Source organism: Oreochromis aureus, linkage group 12 (genome assembly GCF_013358895.1).
Source record: "Oreochromis aureus strain Israel breed Guangdong linkage group 12, ZZ_aureus, whole genome shotgun sequence".
Lineage (NCBI taxonomy): Eukaryota > Metazoa > Chordata > Actinopteri > Cichliformes > Cichlidae > Oreochromis > Oreochromis aureus.
Genome location: NC_052953.1, coordinates 39,268,466 through 39,289,772, shown reverse-complemented (window position 1 = coordinate 39,289,772; position 21,307 = coordinate 39,268,466). Strand labels below are relative to the sequence as shown.

The 21,307-nt window shown below is 41.5% G+C and overlaps 1 protein-coding gene across 1 annotated transcript in view; it reads right to left on the bottom strand.

The window, feature by feature from the left end:
• The window catches only part of cacna1ba (calcium channel, voltage-dependent, N type, alpha 1B subunit, a), a 340,688-nt gene that overhangs the window by 271,493 nt on the left and 47,888 nt on the right, over positions 1-21,307 (bottom strand). The window contains exons 6-7 of the mRNA XM_039620693.1: positions 15,312-15,499; positions 7,649-7,752 (exon numbers count right to left, since the gene is read on the bottom strand). Of these exons, the coding sequence (XP_039476627.1) occupies positions 7,649-7,752; positions 15,312-15,499 (292 nt within the window). The remainder of the gene's footprint in view (positions 1-7,648; positions 7,753-15,311; positions 15,500-21,307) is intronic.

Below are 21,307 nucleotides of genomic sequence, written 5' to 3'. Positions count from 1 at the left end.
CCAACTTATTATCCCAGCACGGTTCCTGATCATGGGCAGGGCGTAGGTGTTGATAGCCTGGATCTTGTTCTTACCATTCAACTGACTCCTCAGGACTTGCCTGACCCTCTGCAGGTACTTGGTGGTTTCCTAGTGGTCTCTTCATGGTTCCCATTTGCCTGTGGGAACCCCAGGTACTTGTAGCTGTCCTCTATGTCTGCAATGTTGCCTTCTAGTAGTTCGATCCCCTCAGTTCTGACTACCTTCCCTCTCTTTGTTATCATCTGACTGCATTTCTCCAGTCCGAACGACATTCTGATGTCATTGCTGTATATCCTGGTGGTGTGGATCAGTGAATCGATGTCTCATTCAATCTTGGCATACAGCTTGAAGTCATCCATGTGCAGGAGGTGGCTGACAACTGCTCCATTCCGTAGTTGGTATTCAGTGGGGAGGAAAAACTCCCTTTAAAAAGGAAGAAACCTCCAGCAGAACCAGGCTCAGGAAGGGGTGGCCATCTGCCATGAGTGGTTGGGGAGGTGGAGTTGAAGACAATTTATTCATGCAACTAAATATTAAGGTTAATATGCCTTATAATGGTTATAATGGATATTTAAGCACCGGAAGTAACTCTCTAGTTAATACAGTTACTTGCTGTTAATATTTAGTTGTATATAACTTTGATTTTATAGGAGACAGTGTTGAAATCAGTTAAGTAAATAGTCTAAGCAGCTAGTTGCACTTCTTTTTCTTTTTGGGCTATTCCTCTGACATGTTTTCATCTTGGGCCTCTGGATTTTCTTGTTTGGTAACACTAGCCTCCTTTTCTTCTTTTTCTTGCAGATTCTTCTGCAGTGTCTCACTTTGGGTCTCAGGAACTTCCAGTTTAGTAACGGCGGGAGATTCTATAGGAGTATCTAATTTTGGGCCCGAGAATGATCTGGTTTGGTGATGTTGGACCCTTTTTCTTGACTTGACTGTTGTATTGCCTCATTTGGGGTCTAAGCATTATCTAGTTTGATAACATTGGACTATTTTTCTTTTTTTGTTTTCTTTGTCTCTTGCAGAAAGTGAAAGTTCCTTTGCAGTACCATCTTCTCTTCTTTTGTTTGTTAGAGTGTTTTTTAAAGTGGGTTCTGCTGGCTTTTCTTCGCTACGATTTCCAAGTAGGAAGTTTTGGTCTTTTCCAGTTTTTGTTTTAAGTTTTGCACTTTCAAATAATTTCATAAACAGCGGCTTCACTGGTGCAGATTTTGGTTTTGAGTGGAAAGAAATGATATTACACTCTTCAAACTCTCATCAGCCTGTATCAGTCTGCACAGTTCTTCCATTTAAAAAAAAAAAAAAAGACAAAACAAAATATTCGTTTTACAATATAAACACTATACAGGGAGTGCAGAATTATTAGGCAAGTTGTATTTTTGAGGAATAATTTTATTATTGAACAACAACCATGTTCTCAATGAACCCAAAAAACTCATTAATATCAAAGCTGAATGTTTTTGGAAGTAGTTTTAGTTTGTTTTAGTTTTAGCTATTTTAGGGGATATCTGTGTGTGCAGGTGACTATTACTGTGCATAATTATTAGGCAACTTAACAAAAACAAATATATACCCATTTCAATTATTTATTTTACCAGTGAAACCAATATAACATCTCCACATTCACAAATATACATTTCTGACATTCAAAAACAAAACAAAAACAAATCAGCGACCAATATAGCCACCTTTCTTTGCAAGGACACTCAAAAGCCTGCCATCCATGGATTCTGTCAGTGTTTTGATCTGTTCACCATCAACATTGCGTGCAGCAGCAACCACAGCCTCCCAGACACTGTTCAGAGAGGTGTACTGTTTTCCCTCCTTGTAAATCTCACATTTGATGATGGACCACAGGTTCTCAATGGGGTTCAGATCAGGTGAACAAGGAGGCCATGTCATTAGTTTTTCTTCTTTTATACCCTTTCTTGCCATCCACGCTGTGGAGTACTTGGACGCGTGTGATGGAGCATTGTCCTGCATGAAAATCATGTTTTCTTGAAGGATGCAGACTTCTTCCTGTACCACTGCTTGAAGAAGGTGTCTTCCAGAAACTGGCAGTAGGACTGGGAGTTGAGCTTGACTCCATCCTCAACCCGAAAAGGCCCCACAAGCTCATCTTTGATGATACCAGCCCAAACCAGTACTCCACCTCCACCTTGCTGGCGTCTGAGTCGGACTGGAGCTCTCTGCCCTTTACCAATCCAGCCACGGGCCCATCCATCTGGCCCATCAAGACTCACTCTCATTTCATCAGTCCATAAAACCTTAGAAAAATCAGTCTTGAGATATTTCTTGGCCCAGTCTTGACGTTTCAGCTTGTGTGTCTTGTTCAGTGGTGGTCGTCTTTCAGCCTTTCTTACCTTGGCCATGTCTCTGAGTATTGCACACCTTGTGCTTTTGGGCACTCAGTGATGTTGCAGCTCTGAAATATGGCCAAACTGGTGGCAAGTGGCATCTTGGCAGCTGCACGCTTGACTTTTCTCAGTTCATGGGCAGTTATTTTGCGCCGCCTTGGTTTTCCACACGCTTCTTGCGACCCTGTTGACTATTTTGAATGAAATGCTTGATTGTTCGATGATCACGCTTCAGGAGCTTTGCAATTTTAAGACTGCTGCATCCCTCTGCAAGATATCTCACTATTTTTGACTTTTCTGAGCCTGTCAAGTCCTTCTTTTGACCCATTTTGCCGAAGGAAAGGAAGTTGCCTAATAATTATGCACACCTGATATAGGGTGTTGATGTCATTAGACCACACCCCTTCTCATTACAGAGATGCACATCACCTAATATGCTTAATTGGTAGTAGGCTTTCGAGCCTATACAGCTTGGAGTAAGACAACATGCATGAAGAGGATGATGTGGACAAAATACTCATTTGCCTAATAATTCTGCACTCCCTGTAATGCTTTCAGAAATATAAATGATTGTTAATTGGCTCCAAATGTATTCTGCAGCAGGACAGTGACCCCAAACATACAGCCAAAGTCATTAAGAACTATCTTCAGCGTTAAGAAGAACAAGAAGTACTGGAAGTGATGGTATGGCCCCCACAGAGTCCTAAGCTCAACATCATCGACTGTGTCTGGGATTATATGAAGAGAAAGAAGGATGTGAGGAAACCTACATCCACAGAAGATCTGTGGTTAGTTCTCCAAGATGTCTAGAACAACATACCAGCCGAGTTCCTTCAAAAGCTGTGTGCAAGTGTACCTAGAAGAATTTATGCTGTTTTGAAGGCAAAGGGTGGTCACCAAATATTAATTTGATTTAGATTTCTCTTTTGTTCATTCACTGCATTTTTTGATTGATGAAAACAAACAATTACCACTTCCATTTTTTGAAAGCATTGTTTGTTTACAGCATTTTTTCCACACCTGCCTTAAGTACATACATACATACATACCTACGTACTTCATTGCCCCCTGTGAACAATCTGTATGCTTTTTAAAACACTCCGTTTGCACTGTACAAATATCTGATAACCTGCTGGAGTAGTTTTATAGCCAAAACCAACTTTCACAGACAGGTAAGAGAGTGCAGATATTAACATAATTCGCATCACAGCGGATTCCTTTGTCACACAGATGACCATTCAAACAGCTCTCCCTGACTTGATGATTACATGATGAGGACATTGTTGAAAAGATGATTCCAAGGAATTTGGTAGTGTGGAGATATTCTGGTTATTTAAAATTTGGAAAAAGAACCAAGTATCCTGTTAGAGCTAATTTGCCTTTTTTTATTTGGAAAAGAGATACTGTCAGCTTGTTCATACCACGAGTATAAATTAGACAAAATGAAGATATGAAAGAGTTTCTAAGATAAATAGTTGTAGGTTCAACTTTTACTGCAGTCATATCTCATCCCAGCCTGCCCATACTGGTGGGATAAAATCTAAATGAATTGCTCTGACTTCCTCTGGGGGTCGCCTGCATTCTCTGAGGCTCAGATTGTGCCCTATAAACAATGACAACCCCGCACAGCGATGTCGGACTGCCTTCATGACCTTCCATGTTACAAGTAACTATAAAGCCATGTGACAGTTTCTATGGCAGGAAACAGACACCATAATCATAGAGAGGAGATATGTGTCCCTGAATGCTTTTGTCAAGCCTTTATCTCCGTTTATACAGTACAGATGTACAGGATAAGTATGAATGTTAGGAAAATATAAAAGGATATTAACAAGAGACAATAACATTAAATGAAAAAAAGTCTAAAAACACTCTTCTCACACAGCCTTTTTGTTTTTTTGGTGAAGCACTGTCCTTACAACAGTGTCCACCTAACAAAGTGATTGTAACTCCTCAGGCAAATTGAGGAGCTGTCAGAAACAGAACGAGGTTTTATTTCACAGTAACATCTGCCACCAATCTCCATCAAAGTTGTTTCCATTTTTAAGTGCATGCCATGGCAAGAAACACTTGTATTACTTAGCTTATATCACAAAATTGTTTTAAGTGACATAATGCACAAATATGCTACTAATACTGCTATACTAATACAACTAAAGCTACAGCTACAGTAAATAAACACGATAGAAATTGGCAAGCAAATTTTGCCAGTGATCAGAGTACCTGGAGGGGGTTCTGTTAATTTTCCTTTGGTTTTATTTGTTTGTAAGCTCCAGGTAGCTGGCCATTGGCTGGAGATTGAATGCACTGACAATAAATTGAGAAGTAAGTCACGGTCCAAGGCTGACTGGGCCACCGCTTACATCCTGGTTCCAACTGGACCATGCTTGTTGTTGTGTGATAAAGTGTTCAGTATGTAGAAGAGCTAATTAATTATTTTTTACATACTGTAAATATCTTCTTTTAAAAGAACAGACCTGGTATTTGTTCAGGTGGAAGTCTTTTTCTTTTAATAACTTTTCTTCTGTTTAGACTAGGGATGCAGGTAAGAGGCTATATTTAGGTTTGTTTGTTTTTTTGTCTGTGCCCTTCACTGTAGGAGTGGAAATGAAAGGAAATGATCCACTGAAATATGTTTCTTTGATCAGGTTAAAAAACAAAAATGGTGTAAATGGCTTTAAGCTGTGTCAGTCACATTGTGGATATACCTCAACCTGCCTACTTTCAGAACTTACAAAACAGCAAGAATAAAAATATAAAACTAAAAAAAAGACATTAAAAAACATATCAATGGTGAAACAAACAAATGAATGGCTCTGGCATGCTGACTTTGTTTTGTGTTCACTTTAATCCTTAAACATCTGTCCCAGTAATACCCAATTAATTGCTGTCCAACTTAAGTAAAAAAGAAGCCAACACATTATAGCATTCAAATATATACACAAATTAATATTGAGTAAGAAAATATTCTGCTAATTACTTTGCAACAACAACAAATTACTAGGGTCTTTGAGGGATAGTCTTGTTTACAAAAAGAAACTGAGGTAGATTTCATGTTAGGAGGGAAAAGTTTACATTTTCAGTAAGTACAGAGTCAATCCATAGTGCTATGTCTTAAAAAAATCACCTTAACATTTAGCTGGAGAATTAACATGAATGCAACTCTGTGGGTCCATCCTTCTGAATTTGCAAGATATGTGGAGCAATACTTATGCAAGGGGTACAGTGAGACGTGCATTCAAATGTGACACACCAGATTTCTGCACTGGCTTCTCATTGGCTTTTTAATAGAATAATTAAATTTACTGATGAATTTTCTAAATTATCTAAAAACATAGTTCTTGTTCTGCTTAGCATCTCTAGTGTTAATGCTCCTATTCAATTATGCTTTAAAGCTGTGTTACTGAAAAGAGCTTCAGAAATTAAGTTTACAAATGACATTGTTAAATGAAGCCTAAGAGTAACAGAGTGCAATGTGCTCAGCATCACATATGGGAGAAGAAAAGTTTTAATCAGCAGTAAGAATCTGACAGCCTGTGTGGTGCCTGATTAAAACAATAGAATGTGCTCTGTACACCGTATTTTAACACTTTTTGAAATCAAAAGTAATGCTTTTAAAGACCTTTTGAGGACTTCAACACAACTTTTTATATATAAAACAAATCTTAATAATAATAGTACAGATTTTAACTACAGCTAAAATTGTGATTAATTATACTTTACAAAATTAGTGATTTTTTGAGTCCCTTGTTAATAACAAAAAAAACAACAACAAAAAAATACTTTGGAAAAGTGCTGACATCAGAACAGGAGGACCTGGCCTCTTGTAGCAATATTTAGTGGTCACTGATACTAGTACACAGTAAACGGCCTGCATTTGTATAGCACTTTACTCAGTCCCTAAGAACCCCAAAGCGCTTTACACTACATTCAGTCATTCACACACACATTCACACACTGGCAATGGCAAGCTACATTGTAGCCACAGCTGCCCTGGGGCGCACTGACAGAGGCGAGGCTGCCGGACACTGGCGCCACCGGGCCCTCTGACCACCACCAGTAGGCAAACATGGGGTTAGTATCTTGCCCAAGGATATTTGGCATGCAGCCAGGAGGTAGCCTGGGATCGAACCACCAACCTTCTGATTAGTGGCTGACCTGCTCTGCCACCTGAGCTACCCCTAAGGTAACCAAAGCTGACAATATGTATCACGCTGTGACAGTTATGCTGTTGTCTCTACAATGTGATATGATATCAGTGACTGCTGATTAAAAACAACAGCATCAGCACATCAATTAGGTTGGCCAACCACCAGCTGGCAGCATCTGGATATAGTCCAGTCTATGTTGAGGCTGACACTGTAACATGGCTACAGAAAAAAGTTTTGGTTTTTTTTCAGTTAATACCCTACTACCTCCTACAGCAACAATTACTGTATGACAAATGCTTAGAATACCTCAAGTTATTTGAGAAACACCTAACACAGACAAAATTGCTTTTATAAACAAACAAACTTCACTTGGTATATTAAACCTAAAACGATAACCTATGTAGCCAATCATTTGGAGTCCAGTACTGACTCTTTTAATTTAGATTTTCATCTCTATCAGTTCTGAAGGCTGTATCTGGTTCTTTTGCTGCTAAATGTGCCTCTATGCGTAAATCCTAGTATATGTGTGTGACTGCTGTTTAGTGCTGAGAAGGCTTAGCTGTATTTGTATTTGTACCATGATGTAAGAAAAAAAATGTGAAAAAAATGGTCAACAAAGCTGTAAGCTGCCAAACCAAACCACCAAGCTGAAAGGAAACAACACAATTAGAGAAACTGATGTTAGAGTCACACTAGAAAAAACAGTAGTTGGAGACCACAGCACAACCAAAATTAGATCCCTTGCTTGTCACATTCAAAACACTAAGCTGGAGATAGCCAAAACATGACTCCATTATCCAGTTGGTAATGCCATTGTGGTTATGTCTTTGTTATAGTCTACAGCCTTGGAAATTCTTAACTGAAATGTAGAATTTGCATGTTTAAACACACAGGCAGACACAAATCCCTTGTGAGAATATGGGCTGTCTCAACATGGTATGTCTCAAAGAATATTTAAGTACTTGCAGCAATGAACCAGTGCAGGCTCCTGTTTCCTCATTTTATTTTATCTCTGGCAAGCCAACAAGGTGCAGCTGATGGTAAGATAAAGCTGGGTTCAAATGTAAGGAATATTTTTAGAAATTCTCATCTCAGACCATGCTCACAGCTTGTACTCACCCTGACAGCACACCTAGCACCAGGTTGAGCATGAAGAAAGAGCCGATGATGATGAGAGGGATGAAGTACAGCCAGTTCCACATGTTCCCTGAGGCATCATTGGCCTGAACACATAAACACATAGAAACAAAGACTAGAACTGTAAATACCACTCTGTGATTGTACTTATGGGATAAGACTGATTTATGTATGTTTTTATGTATGTTCTGTGCATATTTTTCTTCATTTCAAGCAATCTTCTAAAAATACTAAAACCAACCTATATGTTTGTTCGTCTGTTAGTATTGACTGGTTTCCCCACTCTGTCTTAAGCCCACAGGTTCCCAGTGAAGTAGTAGGAGCCTACCAGTCAAAAGTTTTAGAACATCCTAATTTTTCAAGTCCCTTGAATAGGTTGACATGGTACAAAGGTAAACGGTGAACTGCCAGAGGTTAAAAAAAGAAAGGGTAAGCTTACCCAAAACTGAAAAATAATGTACATTTCCTTTTTTATAACACAACACAAAATGGGTTAACAATTTAAAGCTGTTCTGTAGCAATGGAGGTTTATCAAGCCTTAAAGCAGGTGCTACTAATTCCTACAGGTGTTCCAACTTTTCTGGATTACTTACAACCCCCTCTGTCTGCATAAAGGTGTTGCATCAATTGAACAGTATTGTACTGCAGAAAGTAGCGTGTTGCTACAAAATGGTGAAAAAAAGGCAATTAACAATGGAAGAAAGACAGACCATCATAGCACTTAAAAAATGTAGGTCTTTCCTAAAGAGGAATTGCAAAGAAAGTCAAGGTGTCAATGAGTACAGTTTCTTTCACCATCAAAAGGCACTCAGAAACAAACTCTGACAGGAAGAGGTCAGGCAGACCCAAAGCCACAACTGAATCAGAGGACAAGTTTCTGAGAGTTAACAGCTTGCATGACAGGTTGCTCACAAGACAAAAGCTTCAAGCACAGCTCAATAGTGGTCATAGTAAGCAAGTCTCAGTGTCAACTGTGAAGAGAAGACATCGACCTGCAGGTTTGACTGGATGAGATGCAGCAAGAAAGCCACTGCTAAGATGTCAAAATAAGACAAAGAGGCTTGTCTGGGCCATGAAACATTGCTAATGGACTACTGAAGACTGGAAGAAGGCATTGTGGACTGATGAATCAAAATTTGAAGTCTTCGGTTCATCACTTTGTATGTCTTGACATACAAAGTGATGAACCGAAGACTTCAAATTTTGATTTGAAGACGCCACACACTGTGGAACCCCACAGTGTGTGGCGTCTACTGTCAGACATGGAGGGGGAAGTGTGATGTTCTGGAGCTGTTTTGCAGGATCCAGGGTCGGTGACTTGTACAGAGTGAGAGGCACCCTGAACTGAAACAGCTACCACAGCATTCTGCAGCGCCATGCAATACCCTCTGGTATGCGCCTAGTTGGTCAGGTGTTCATCCTACAGCAAGATACTGACCCAAAACATAAGCTCGTAAGTCCAAGCTATGCCAGAACTACCTCAGGAAAAAAGAACAAGATGGTAAGCTTGAAAACATGGCGTGCCCAGCACAGTCTCCAGACTTAAACCCCATCAGGCTGGTTTGGGATGAATTGAACAGAAGACTGAAAAAAAAGCAACCTACAACTACAACACATTCATGGGAACTTCTGCAACAGATATGGGAAGAACTTTCTGAACAACATTTGATTTCTATTGTACTGAACTATGTTCAGCTGTTATAAGGAGGTTTGATGAGTCAAAAGTTTAGAATACATTTTAGTCCATAATTTGATTCCATGATTTTAACTTAATTTATTGTGAACATGGAGATAAAGCAGGGAGGCTTCTTGTTCTTCAGTTTAAAAAAAAAGTCAGCTGGGCAAATGATTACAGGAATTGAAATGGATCCTGTCTTAATATCATACAACTATCACAGCATTAACGATTGGTTTAAATAATATTATTCTAACCCATACCAATCAGAAGTAGAGGGTACTTTATCAGAAACTGACCTATTTCCCAACTCCCTGGATATTCAAAAATCTCTCCAGAGGCTCAGCCATCCTTAAAGCAGCCACTGTCACTTGAGGAAATAGGTAATCCTATTAAGCTATCTCGAACAGGCAGTGCACCAGGCACAGATGGATTTCCCATCGAGTTTTACAGGGAATTCTCCTCAAAGCTCGCACCTCTTTTGAAATCAGTCTATAATGAATCCCTGGAAAACCGAAAGTTGCCAAAAACACTTATTCAGACCATAATCTCAGTCATACTTAAAAAAAGATAAGGACCCTGTTCAATGCAGTGCAGTTCCTCCCCTCACTCATTCTAAAAAATTTTGGATTGGGGACAAAATTTTGTAGATGGATTAGTTTTATGCTCAGTACCTATGGCTGCATCAGTACAATGCAGGGCTGTTGCCTGTCTCCTTATCTGTTTGACACTGCAATCAAGCCATTGGCAATCGCTATTAGATCAGACAGTAGGATTAAGACTATGTCCAGGGGCAAAATAAGCCACAAAATTCTGCTTTATGCAGATAATCTACTTTTGCTAATATCAGATCCAATTAGCAGCATGTCCTCTCTTCTTTATCTGTTTCAAAGATTTTGTAATATGTCAGGGTACAAAGTTAATCTGTCAAAACTTTATTATTTCCACTGAATAATTTAGCAAGGCAAATCAAGTATAAACATTTGCCCTTTAAAATTGAAAGAGGATAAATTTACCTTCCTGAGAATAGAAATAACTGGTTTAATCTGTCATGATCCTGGGTCATTTTGACCCAGCGTTTTGTGTTTCCTTGAAGTTCATTTTGTGCCTTGTGTTTATTCTGATTTTGTATTAGTTTAGGGTTGAACCTGGAGTTTAGTGTTTTATCAGCCCTGCCTGTGTCTGTCCTCGGTGCTCTGTTCATGTCCCCGTGTTTGTGTTGTAAAACAGTCTGTGTGTTTCCTGTTTTACTTTGAAGGCTCGTGTTCTGGATTTCCTGTTCTGTTCTGAAGGTCTGTGTCTGTTGTCATTGTGTTCAGCTTGTGTCCTCCAGTCATTGTGTGTATTAGGATCAGCTGTTCTTCCCTCCTGTGTGTGATTACCCGATTACCTTGTGTATGTATATTTAGTGGGTGTCGGTCTGTGCTCGTTGTCGGCTCGTCTGCGTTTGTCTGCGTTCCTCTGTGTTTCTTGGTGTCCTATTCGTGGTCTGCATCTCTGCCTTTCACCCAGTTTCCCGAGGATTTCAAGTTTGCTCTTTAGTTTTTCCCAGTTTAGGTTTCCGTTAGTATTTCTCATGCTTCATTGCCTGTTTCTGCCACTGCCACTTGTAAATAAACGTCACACTCTTCATCAGTCAGCTGCCTGCATTTTGGGTCCTTTTCATTCCACAACACGACTGCTGCCCCAGCTGTGACAGTACGAGCCGACCAAACATGGACCCAGCGGCATTCGCACCTTCCGAGGGGCTTCAGGAGGAACTAATTGACTCTGTTTCGAGGTTGGTTAACCTGTGGCTCGAACATGAGGGAGAGGGATTTCACCGCACTGTGGAAGCCAGGCTACAACAATTAATCTCACCCCTGGCTACTGGACTCTCTTCACCCGCTCGCACAGGATTTTATCCTCCACGAGCTTCACCTTCACCCTCCAGCCGCTACCGCTTCCCTACCCAGCCCGGCGGTGAATGTTTTGCGCGGCCCGCCAGATGTGGAATTATCCGGCCTGTCGGAGCCGTCTCTGAGAAGGAAGCGACGTTCGCGCCGTCGGCGCGTCACCCCACAGCCGGATGTTGGGACTTCAGAACTGCCGGCTGTGGTGAGTGGAAAAGACATTCTTTCTGTTTCGCCAGACCTAAGGACTGTTAATTCTGGGGCTGTGTTTATTGAGTTTGCTGCCCAGCAGCCACCGTCAGTTCAGTTTGCTGCTCAGCCAGAAGCTCAGTTTGCTGCCCAGCCAGAAGCGCAGTCACTACCACAGCCAGACTCACTACAAACTTTGTTACAGTCTATAGCCCAGTCAGTAGCTCAGTTGGTAGAAGAAACATTAGCTTTGTCATCAGTTCAGTCTCCTACTTCACCACCATTATTGTCTCCACCTTTACTTCAGTCGCCCTCAGATCAGCCACCTATTCAACCATCATCTTCACCTACCTACTCCTCCGGTGCAACAAGCTAGGTCAACCGAACCCGAAAGAAACTGTTTTTCATCCATTCATTCCAAGCAGAGAGACAAACCTAATAATGTTAACACTCCTCAAGAGCTGGCCAGTTCTGAGACTGTGATGCACTCCAGGGCCTCCCCAGAGGCTGAGTTTCAGCCCTCAGCCCACTCTGGACCCCTGGAGGCTAAGAACCCAGCTGAGGACTGCACCCGGCTGTTGCTGCCTGAGCAGGGTCAGTGCTCCGCGCAGCTGCAGTCTACCATGTGTTTTCCAGAGGCCCCTGTGCCCGCTGGTTCAGTGACTGTTTCCGCTGGGGGTTCTGGAGAGCCCGGCCAGCCCGTCCTCCCTCCTGTCTTCGCTGGAGGGTCCAAGGGACCGCTCCGGCCTCCTGTCTCCGCTGGAGGGCCCGAGGAGCCCGTCCAGCCTCCTGCCTTGTCAGCTGGAGGGTCCGAGGGACCGCTCCGGCCTCCTGCCTTGTCAGCTGGAGGGTCCGAGGGACCGCTCCGGCCTCCTGTCTCGTCAGCTGGAGGGTCCGAGGGACCGCTCCGGCCTCCTGTCTCGTCAGCTGGAGGGTCCGAGGGACCGCTCCGGCCTCCTGCCTCGTCAGCTGGAGGGTCCGAGGGACCGCTCCGGCCTCCTGTCTCCGCTGGAGGGTCCGAGGGACCGCTCCGGCCTCCTGTCTCCGCTGGAGGGCCTGAGGAGCCCATCCAGCCTCCTGCCTCGTCAGCTGGGGGTCTTGGAGGCCCCAGCCAGCGCATCCTCATGTCTGCTGACGGTTCCAGGGAGACCGTTCAGCCACCATCTGCTTCACCACCTGCGGCTCCCACCACGCCGCCTGCAGCAGCAGCTTCATCCACGCCACCTGGTCCAGCCTCAGCTTCGTCTTCAGCGTCGCCTGGTCCAGCCTCAGCTTTGTCTTCAGCGTCGCTTGGTCCAGCCTCAGCTTCGTCTTCAGCGTCGCCTCGTCCAGCCTCAGCTTCGTCTTCAGCGTCGCTTGGTCCAGCCTCAGCTTCGTCTTCAGCGTCGCCTGGTCCAGCCTCCAGGTCAGCTTCATCTTCAGCGTCGCCTGGTCCAGCCTCCGAGTCAGCTTCATCTTCAGCGTCGCCTGGTCCAGCCCTCGAGTCAGCCTCGTCCTCGTCTGGTCCAGCCTCCGAGTCAGCTTCGCCTTCACCTGGTTCAGCTTCGCCTTCGCCTGGTCCAGCTTCAGCCACGCCTGGTCCAGCTTCAGCCACGTCTGGTCCAGTCTCCGCTTCCGCTTCAGCCTCTGCCTTGCCTGGTGCTGCGGGGGCCACGCAGCCTTTGGGTCCCAAACTGCCGCCTCGACATCGGCGGTCATCTGCCAGGCCGCTTGTTGGGCGTCATCGCCACTATAGACGACCTCCCGAACGCCGCCGCCTGAACTGTTTCCCCGTTTCCGCCATTGCCGTCTGCACGGTAGGCCGCCTGAACTGTTTCCACGTCGCCGCCACTGCCTTCCACATGGTCGGCCTCCGGAGATGAACTGTTCTAGACTCCTGAGTTGTCAGCCTCTGGGCCGGCCTCCTGAACTGTGTTTTGGGACCCTGTTCAAGGACTCCAGTGTGTGTGTTGTGTTTTGGATGATTCATGTGACTCACTGGAGCTTCTTTTGTTTGGTGTTGGTCCCTCCGTCCTGGACCCCCCTCCGCCCGCCGTGGCTTGGTTGTCTGTCGCTGTCTGGAGCCAGCCCTTGGAGAGGGGGTACTGTCATGATCCTGGGTCATTTTGACCCAGTGTTTTGTGTTTCCTTGAAGTTCGTTTTGTGCCTTGTGTTTATTCTGATTTTGTATTAGTTTAGGGTTGAACCTGGAGTTTAGTGTTTTATCAGCCCTGCCTGTGTCTGTCCTCGGTGCTCTGTTCATGTCCCTGTGTTTGTGTTGTAAAACAGTCTGTGTGTTTCCTGTTTTACTTTGAAGGCTCGTGTTCTGGATTTCCTGTTCTGTTCTGAAGGTCTGTGTCTGTTGTCATTGTGTTCAGCTTGTGTCCTCCAGTCATTGTGTGTATTAGGATCAGCTGTTCTTCCCTCCTGTGTGTGATTACCCGATTACCTTGTGTATGTATATTTAGTGGGTGTCGGTCTGTGCTCGTTGTCGGCTCGTCTGCGTTTGTCTGCGTTCCTCTGTTTCTTGGTGTCCTATTCGTGGTCTGCATCTCTGCCTTTCACCCAGTTTCCCGAGGATTTCAAGTTTGCTCTTTAGTTTTTCCCAGTTTAGGTTTCCGTTAGTATTTCTCATGCTTCATTGCCTGTTTCTGCCACTGCCACTTGTAAATAAACGTCACACTCTTCATCAGTCAGCTGCCTGCATTTTGGGTCCTTTTCATTCCACAACACGACTGCTGCCCCAGCCGTGACACAATCATGTCTATGCATCCATACAATTACAAGTCTATCTTAGAAGGAACCAAAAATGACCTGGATATGGTCAAAATTGCTATTGTCCTTAGCAGGATGGATAAACACAATAAAAATGACTATAATGCCCAGGTTTCTGTATTTATTTCAAATAATTCCTATTTTTCTTCCAGTTAGATGGCCATATTTCTTTTATTTATATGGAATAAAAAACCTGCACGAATAAAGAAGGCAAGTTTGGAGAGGATTAGGTTTGCCTAATTTTTTATTCTATTAATGGGCAGCTAATATTTTTAAGTTGACATAATGGATTACCAGGTTTGCAGGTAAAGAGGGACCCATCTGGGTAAATATGGAACTGAAAACAACACTTCCAGTTTCACCTGTTTCAATTTTGTCTGCCCCTCTTCACCTAAATATTGGTGTGCCTGGTGGTCCAAAATTCTATAAAGATTTGGCACCAATTTGGAAAGTACTTTAATTTGGAAAATATATGTAATTCCTCTTCAGTAACATCTAATCATCTTTTTGTGCCATTCCAGACATTTGTGGATTGGCATAGAAAAGGACTGATTTATTTTAGCGATCTCTTTAATAAGGATTGTTTTGTATCATTTAAATTCCTTTGTGAAGACCATGATCTACCAAAGTCACATTACTTTAGATATCTTCATGTTTTACTTCTAAATAAACTGGTGACTCTCAAAGTGGAGCCAATCAGAACCCAATGAGAATCGAGAAGATAATTGATACAGAATCAGTCAGTACATGATATCGATAATGGAATCATAATCGCTAGATTCTTATCAATTCCTATACCTATATATCATACTGTCTCTGATGCTTTTTTTAGTGTTTGCCAAACAAAACATAGCTCACTGTGTTTTATCATGTAAGATTTGTGTGTTATCTAATTATAGCCCCAAATTACATAGGAACATTTTTTGTCAAGTAACATAACAGACTTATTGTGGGCTTATTGTTTTTAGTGCTGTTTAGTAATCAGTTAATGCCCATTCTGACACTAATATAATACCCTGTATTGTATACACATGTACATACGTTTTTTAACACAATAAAATTATGATACTGGTACCCCAGTAAACCAACAAAATATAAGACCAAAGATCTTTTTTTTCCCCATAACTCGACTCACATTGTAGAGGATATCAACCCATCCCTCCATTGTAATACACTGGAAAACGGTGAGAACAGCGAAGAGGATGTTGTCAAAATTGGTAATGCCAAAGTTGGGTCCGATCCAGTACTCCCTACAGACAGTGCCGTTGGCACAGGTCCTTGCTGGAGCTTCATAGCCACAGGGGAAATCTGCCGTCTGCTCACCTATAACCACAAACAAACACATTGACAGACTAAGGTATTTTTTTTTAGAAATTGTCACAGTACGCTATGCGGCATGCAGGATGTGGACTGTGGAATTACAGGGATTATTTTACATAACCATCATCTTATCATTGCATTAATTATCATTTCATCAAAGTGTTTATTGAAGCTGCTGGCATTATGTTATAATTTATATTATAGGGGTTATCATAATCAAATATTAACATGTTTATTACAGGTGCAGTTATAACTACTTTAAAATGATTGAGTTAAATATATATGTATCATAACTCATATGCTGAGTACATTGTTACAGTAAAATAGTAGCTGAGCAAAGGCCTGAATGTATTCAGCTTCTTGTGGTATTTGAGTTTGCTTAGTTACAGGTGACGGAAGGATGTCCAGTCCATGGTGACCTCAAAGGCCTTAGGTCATCACCATATTCGGAAGAGTATGCCACAAGGAGGAACCTCTATGTTGCATTTAATTCTTAAAATACATGAATGTTCTGTACATGCAAATTATGTGCTTGTAAACGCAAGAAGGGGCGTTACAATACCCTGATGTTATAAAAGCAATCTAGAGTGTATTTTGGGTAGAGATGTACAACTGTTTTGCAGTTTGCACCTCTCCACGCTGCGTGCATTCATTAAAGTCAATTGTTTGAACCACCTCTTCTGGACTGTCATTGTTTTACTCTCATCCTCAATTTCGAACCCGCAACATTTGGTGCATTGGCCGAGGTTGAGGGAGAGAAGTTGGAGAATGAGACTGAGAGGGTCCAAGGTGCTCAAACAGGCAGACACGAGTCAGTGGTCGAAGTGAGTGGACATAAGCCGGCTTATTCAAAGGTAAGGCACTACCTGTTGAATTATTTCCAAACAGTGCTGAATTGGTTCTGACAAAATTGAAAGTCTACTCACTGAAAATTACTGGTAAAGGTCTGTTTTGATTTTGGTGAAAATCTCATGAGAATTGAAGTTGAAGTAATGATAATGTAAGGTTAAGTGACAGTACTGATTAAAGGAAAAGCAGTTGGACTGCTACGAGGATTTAAATGCAGTTGGACTGCTAAGGAAAGAGAATTTAAAGTAGTTGGACTACTGAATTTAGGATTATAGCTAATTTGGAAACTGTGTATGGTGATACAGTCATAATTGAATATAAAGCTGGGCTTGGACATCAATAAAGTCGGTTTGGTGGTTTCATAGGATGTCTTTAAAAACATAATTAAATTTATGTAGAACGGAACTGTGGGATGTTCTAGGAAGTGCATTTCTCGGAGGTGACGCTCCAAACTTCCTGGGGACGCTCGGGATTTTCCGTTGGACGGGATAGTCCGATTGGCGATCGTGGAGAACTTGGGAACCTCCAAAATAGCTAGTGGTTGGACCACTTTACCGTTTGGAACGGTTTATGCACTTATTTGGGTAGTAAAGGTTGGACCTTGGGCGTTGGACGCTTTTAAATTGATTTAGGAATTTTAGCAATTAGACCAGACACAGGTTGGACCTGATACTGGGTTATTGATAATAAAAAACTTGGAGTTTATCCCTTGGAGGGTTAATTTAAATTTTGTCTAAATTCTGTAGGTTGTGCAATCTAAGGCCTTGTAAATATTTGATCTATGAGACGTCTCTGTATTATAATTTGACTGTTTGTATATAGATTGTGTCTGCCACGGGGGCTGCAGAAGGCAGGTTATTTTGAGATTGTGTGTCTGTGTATATGTAAATGAGATGCCTGTGACTTATTTAGAGTGACATTTCCTGTTTACGAATGAGTGGCTAATGACTGACTGCAGAGCCAGGGCTAAGGACGACTTCAATCTGTGTTTTAAGGGAAGAAATGCAGTTTATGTTTATTATATTTGTGTGACTGTTGTTGATTATGATAAGTATTTCATGATAACTGTAGAATATGAGTATGGGGTTTGCTTGACACGTGTCTGTACTAGGTAAAACTGTGTAAGACTGATAGGAAGTTTATAGAGACTGCTACACATGGCTGATGCCTGTATTTAAGACGCTGGTTTTGTTTATTACAAGACTGTAAGTAAAGTTTTATTCCTTGCCATGACTGTATGAATTTTTGCTGGGTTTTGAGATAGGATACATAAACTGTTGATACTTAAGACCGTTATCTGGGTTCTAAGAACTGAAAGTGAATTTGAGATAATTTAATTAATAAAGATGTCTGTAAGCGATGTGTGTTTTGGGGTGTCGAAGTAAGATGTTTTAGGATTTTTAGATGGGTTTTGTTTCAGTTTGAGATAATATATACAGTTACATTTTCTGTGTGTGTTGTTGAGTGACAACATGCGCAGTTTAAATTGGGCGCTGTTCCTTCCTCTTTTTAGTTTCAAAACACAAAGGCTGTTAGATTAAAAATTACTGTGAGTAACGGTTTGACTTTTGACTAGGGAAATAATATGCTTACTTTTGGGTCTATGAAGATATTTGACTTTGAGTGATGTTATGAGAGGTTGAGTTTATTTTTCTGTTTAAAAACACATAAGTATATGCACTTAGTACACCCACTCAAGAAATTATTGTGTGACTGATGCTACAAAACTGACCTAAAGAATGGTGATGTGTGAAAGAGCGCTATTAAAATGTGTGTGAGTGAAATGAAGGCATATTGTTTTTAGATAAAGATTTAGTAGAATTACTGATTATTTGTAGACTGTGAAATTAAAAGGAAGTCTCTGCAGAAACTGTAGAAACAGGAAACCGTGTGTGTCTGGGACAGGAAATGCATGCCCATAAAAGGGAAGCTCACGGTGACAAGTGTGCACCCAGAGTAGAGAGAGAGATTTAACTCTGGGCAGATGAAGCAAAAGGGAGGTTTTAAGATAAACAATGAATATGATACTAATTATATGCTTTAGTATGCCAATACAGGTGGACTCTCTCAACTTTGCAACCTTGAGTTCAGCAGCAGAAAAGTAGATTAAAAGAATTGGGAGAAAATAAGCCAGTCTTTGGCTCGAAATTGTGCAGCTTGAGCCCTCACTTTGTCCTTGACCCCGAGAAGAAACGCAAAAGACAGTCAATTTCCTGATGAAGACCGATAGAACATCGTGGACGTGAAGAAGTAACGGAAGCTAAAAGACAGTGCAGGCGAAAGCAGTAACACTGACAACGACTGATGAGTCCAGCAGCATGGAAGAAAGCACGTGATGCAACATGCATGCTGGTGAAGAACAGCGTGATATGTCTGCTTGAAGGCACTGACAGTCATATTTGCCAAGCTTGGAGCAATCTTGGAAGAAAAGACTGAAAAGATGAATGGAGAAGAAAACAGAGCAAATGAAAATAAGACTGAAGGAAGAAGAAATACTGAAAGATCAAAACAGAGAAGAAACAGACTGTGTTTGCTGGGGCTCTGAAGCCCGAACAGGACACTGTGAATGGAAAAGGACCAGTGAGAGATGAAGCTGGACGAGTTTGACTGCGAGAAGATAGGAGATGATTGGATTGAAATTGAACCCTGAACTCGGGATAGTTTAGGGATGTCCACCATATCACAACAAAGAGGTAAACAATACAAAAGGTAAAGATAATCAAAATAACTGACAATTATATTAATGAATAGAAAACACACATATACCAATTGTTACATGTGAGATTATTTTTGAAATGAATCAGAAGTGAGATAGTTTGAATCTAGAGCTCAGTGAAAAGATGAATAAATTAAATATGAATATATGAAAATGCAATGAATACATAAGGATGTAATGAAGAAGCAGCTTACACTCATGCAATTAAGAAACAGCTTACACTTAGTGTATATTGACATGAATACAGGAGAATGTAATGAAGAACGCAATGAAGGCATGCAATGAAGAAAACAGCTTACACTGCATTTACATGACCACATAACGCAAGGAAGAACACGCTTACATACATGGCATAATTGGTATTTTTGACTAGAAAAAGAGAAATGGGTCGTTTAGGCGTCCGTGATAATAATGAAAATGTTTTAGTTTGTTATTTGTAGGGGCAAGCAGACCTGGACCAATTCTCCAGATGCAGGAGTCGGACGAAATTACAGGTTAACATGAATGGATATGTTAAGGCAAGTTTCTGGTTGAATTGTTTACAGTGTCCAGGAACCTGACAGCAAGCCCTAACTGGTGGGGGAAGATCAGGAGGGCTGTGATTTAAGGTGGGGAAGTAAAATTTGGGTTAGTGATTGGGGGACGGAGAAAACTGACTCTTTAACTGGAGAATGGGAAAGTGTCTGTGAGACTGTGAAGCCATATATGCAAAATAGCACACACAAACATACGCAATGAAGATCGGCTTGCTACTTGTATGAGTGATAGAATGGTGTGAATGTTGAATAAACTGATTAAACTAGTTTAAAAGGGTGACTTAGCAGTGCTTTTGCACTGAGTGATCAAAACAAGTGATAGTATAGAAAGAAAATGAAAATAATTGAATAGTGGCATGAGGTTTAAAAAAGTATTTCTCTTGCCAAGTTAAATTGTTGAGATATGGCTGAGTATGGAAAAAGTTTGAGAGCTTGTGTGAATGTGGACAGAGGAGCTTGCTGTGTGTGTGTGATTGAGGCCTTAAAGGAGGGGTAGATTGTTCAGAGGTGCAAATTTGATTAGGAGGTTTATAAATTAGTGTTGACACATTGTTGTAAGGTGTTAGGCTGAATCTGAGTATGGTAAAGTGCTTAACCGGGGTTATTGTTGTGTACGAAACGGTGTAGCTTTTGGCGAGGTTTTCGGTGTGTTGAACGGGTGAAATTTAAGATTGTTTCAGATTTTTGAGGCTGTTGTTTTATTTCCAGAGAGGGTGTTTGATTAAGACATGGATATGTCTGAGAGGGGCCCCAAAAAATTTTTGTAGTAGTAAGTGCACTCAGGAAAAAACCTGTCAGGTGATTTTGTTTTGTACTTTGATGAGCTAATAATCAGCTCTCTTTTTTCATTTTTGTTCTAAGCAGGCCTGGAAGAGAGTGAACGGACGGCGTTGACAAAATTACCAAGTACGAAAATCAGGTGGGCATTACAGAATTATAATTGATTACAATCAGAGACTGATTGGCGGCAAGTCTCTGTCTAAAAATGGATTGATCGATTCAATCCAGTCAAAAGTATAGAGAACTATTTTCCTAAAAAGGAAAACGAAATAAAACAAATGATTGAGCTCATTTTGCTGATGTGGAACATCTGATGACGTGCGCAGAGGGCTGCAGATCAGCAAAAATATCATGTGTGAATGCATGGGAGTGAATGTGAGTGATGGGACCAAGAGGGGAAATAAATAAAAGGTTGACAAACAGGACAAGTGGGAGACTTAAATCTGGGGATGCTGATTTTGGGATATTGATGTGTGCGTTGAGAAAATTATTTACTGGGGTTGGATTATGTTATTACACTATAGAATGCTAAATGCTAAAAGGGAAACATTGATGTAACTTAAGTTACCATGAACGGAGGGGACACATGATGAATAACTGTTCTGTGTAAGTTTATTTTGGGTTATAACACAGGTTGGATCATAAGTGGAGAAACTGAGTATAAAAGGTGATGTTCTGGTTAACACACAGGCTTTTGTTTCTAGGACGTTTCAAGGATGCAGGCTGTGGATGGAGCCAAGAAAGGATTTGACAGGATGATTAATTTGATTTCATTCCTTAAACACAGGTTTGAAGGGCCGGAGCATGTATGCCTAATATGATATGACTAACCTTTTTCTTTTAATTTCCTAAGCTCGAGTGAAGGATTTTGAGTTTGTAACACATGAGATGTGTCACAAAAAGGGGGGTGTTAATATATGCGATTAGCTA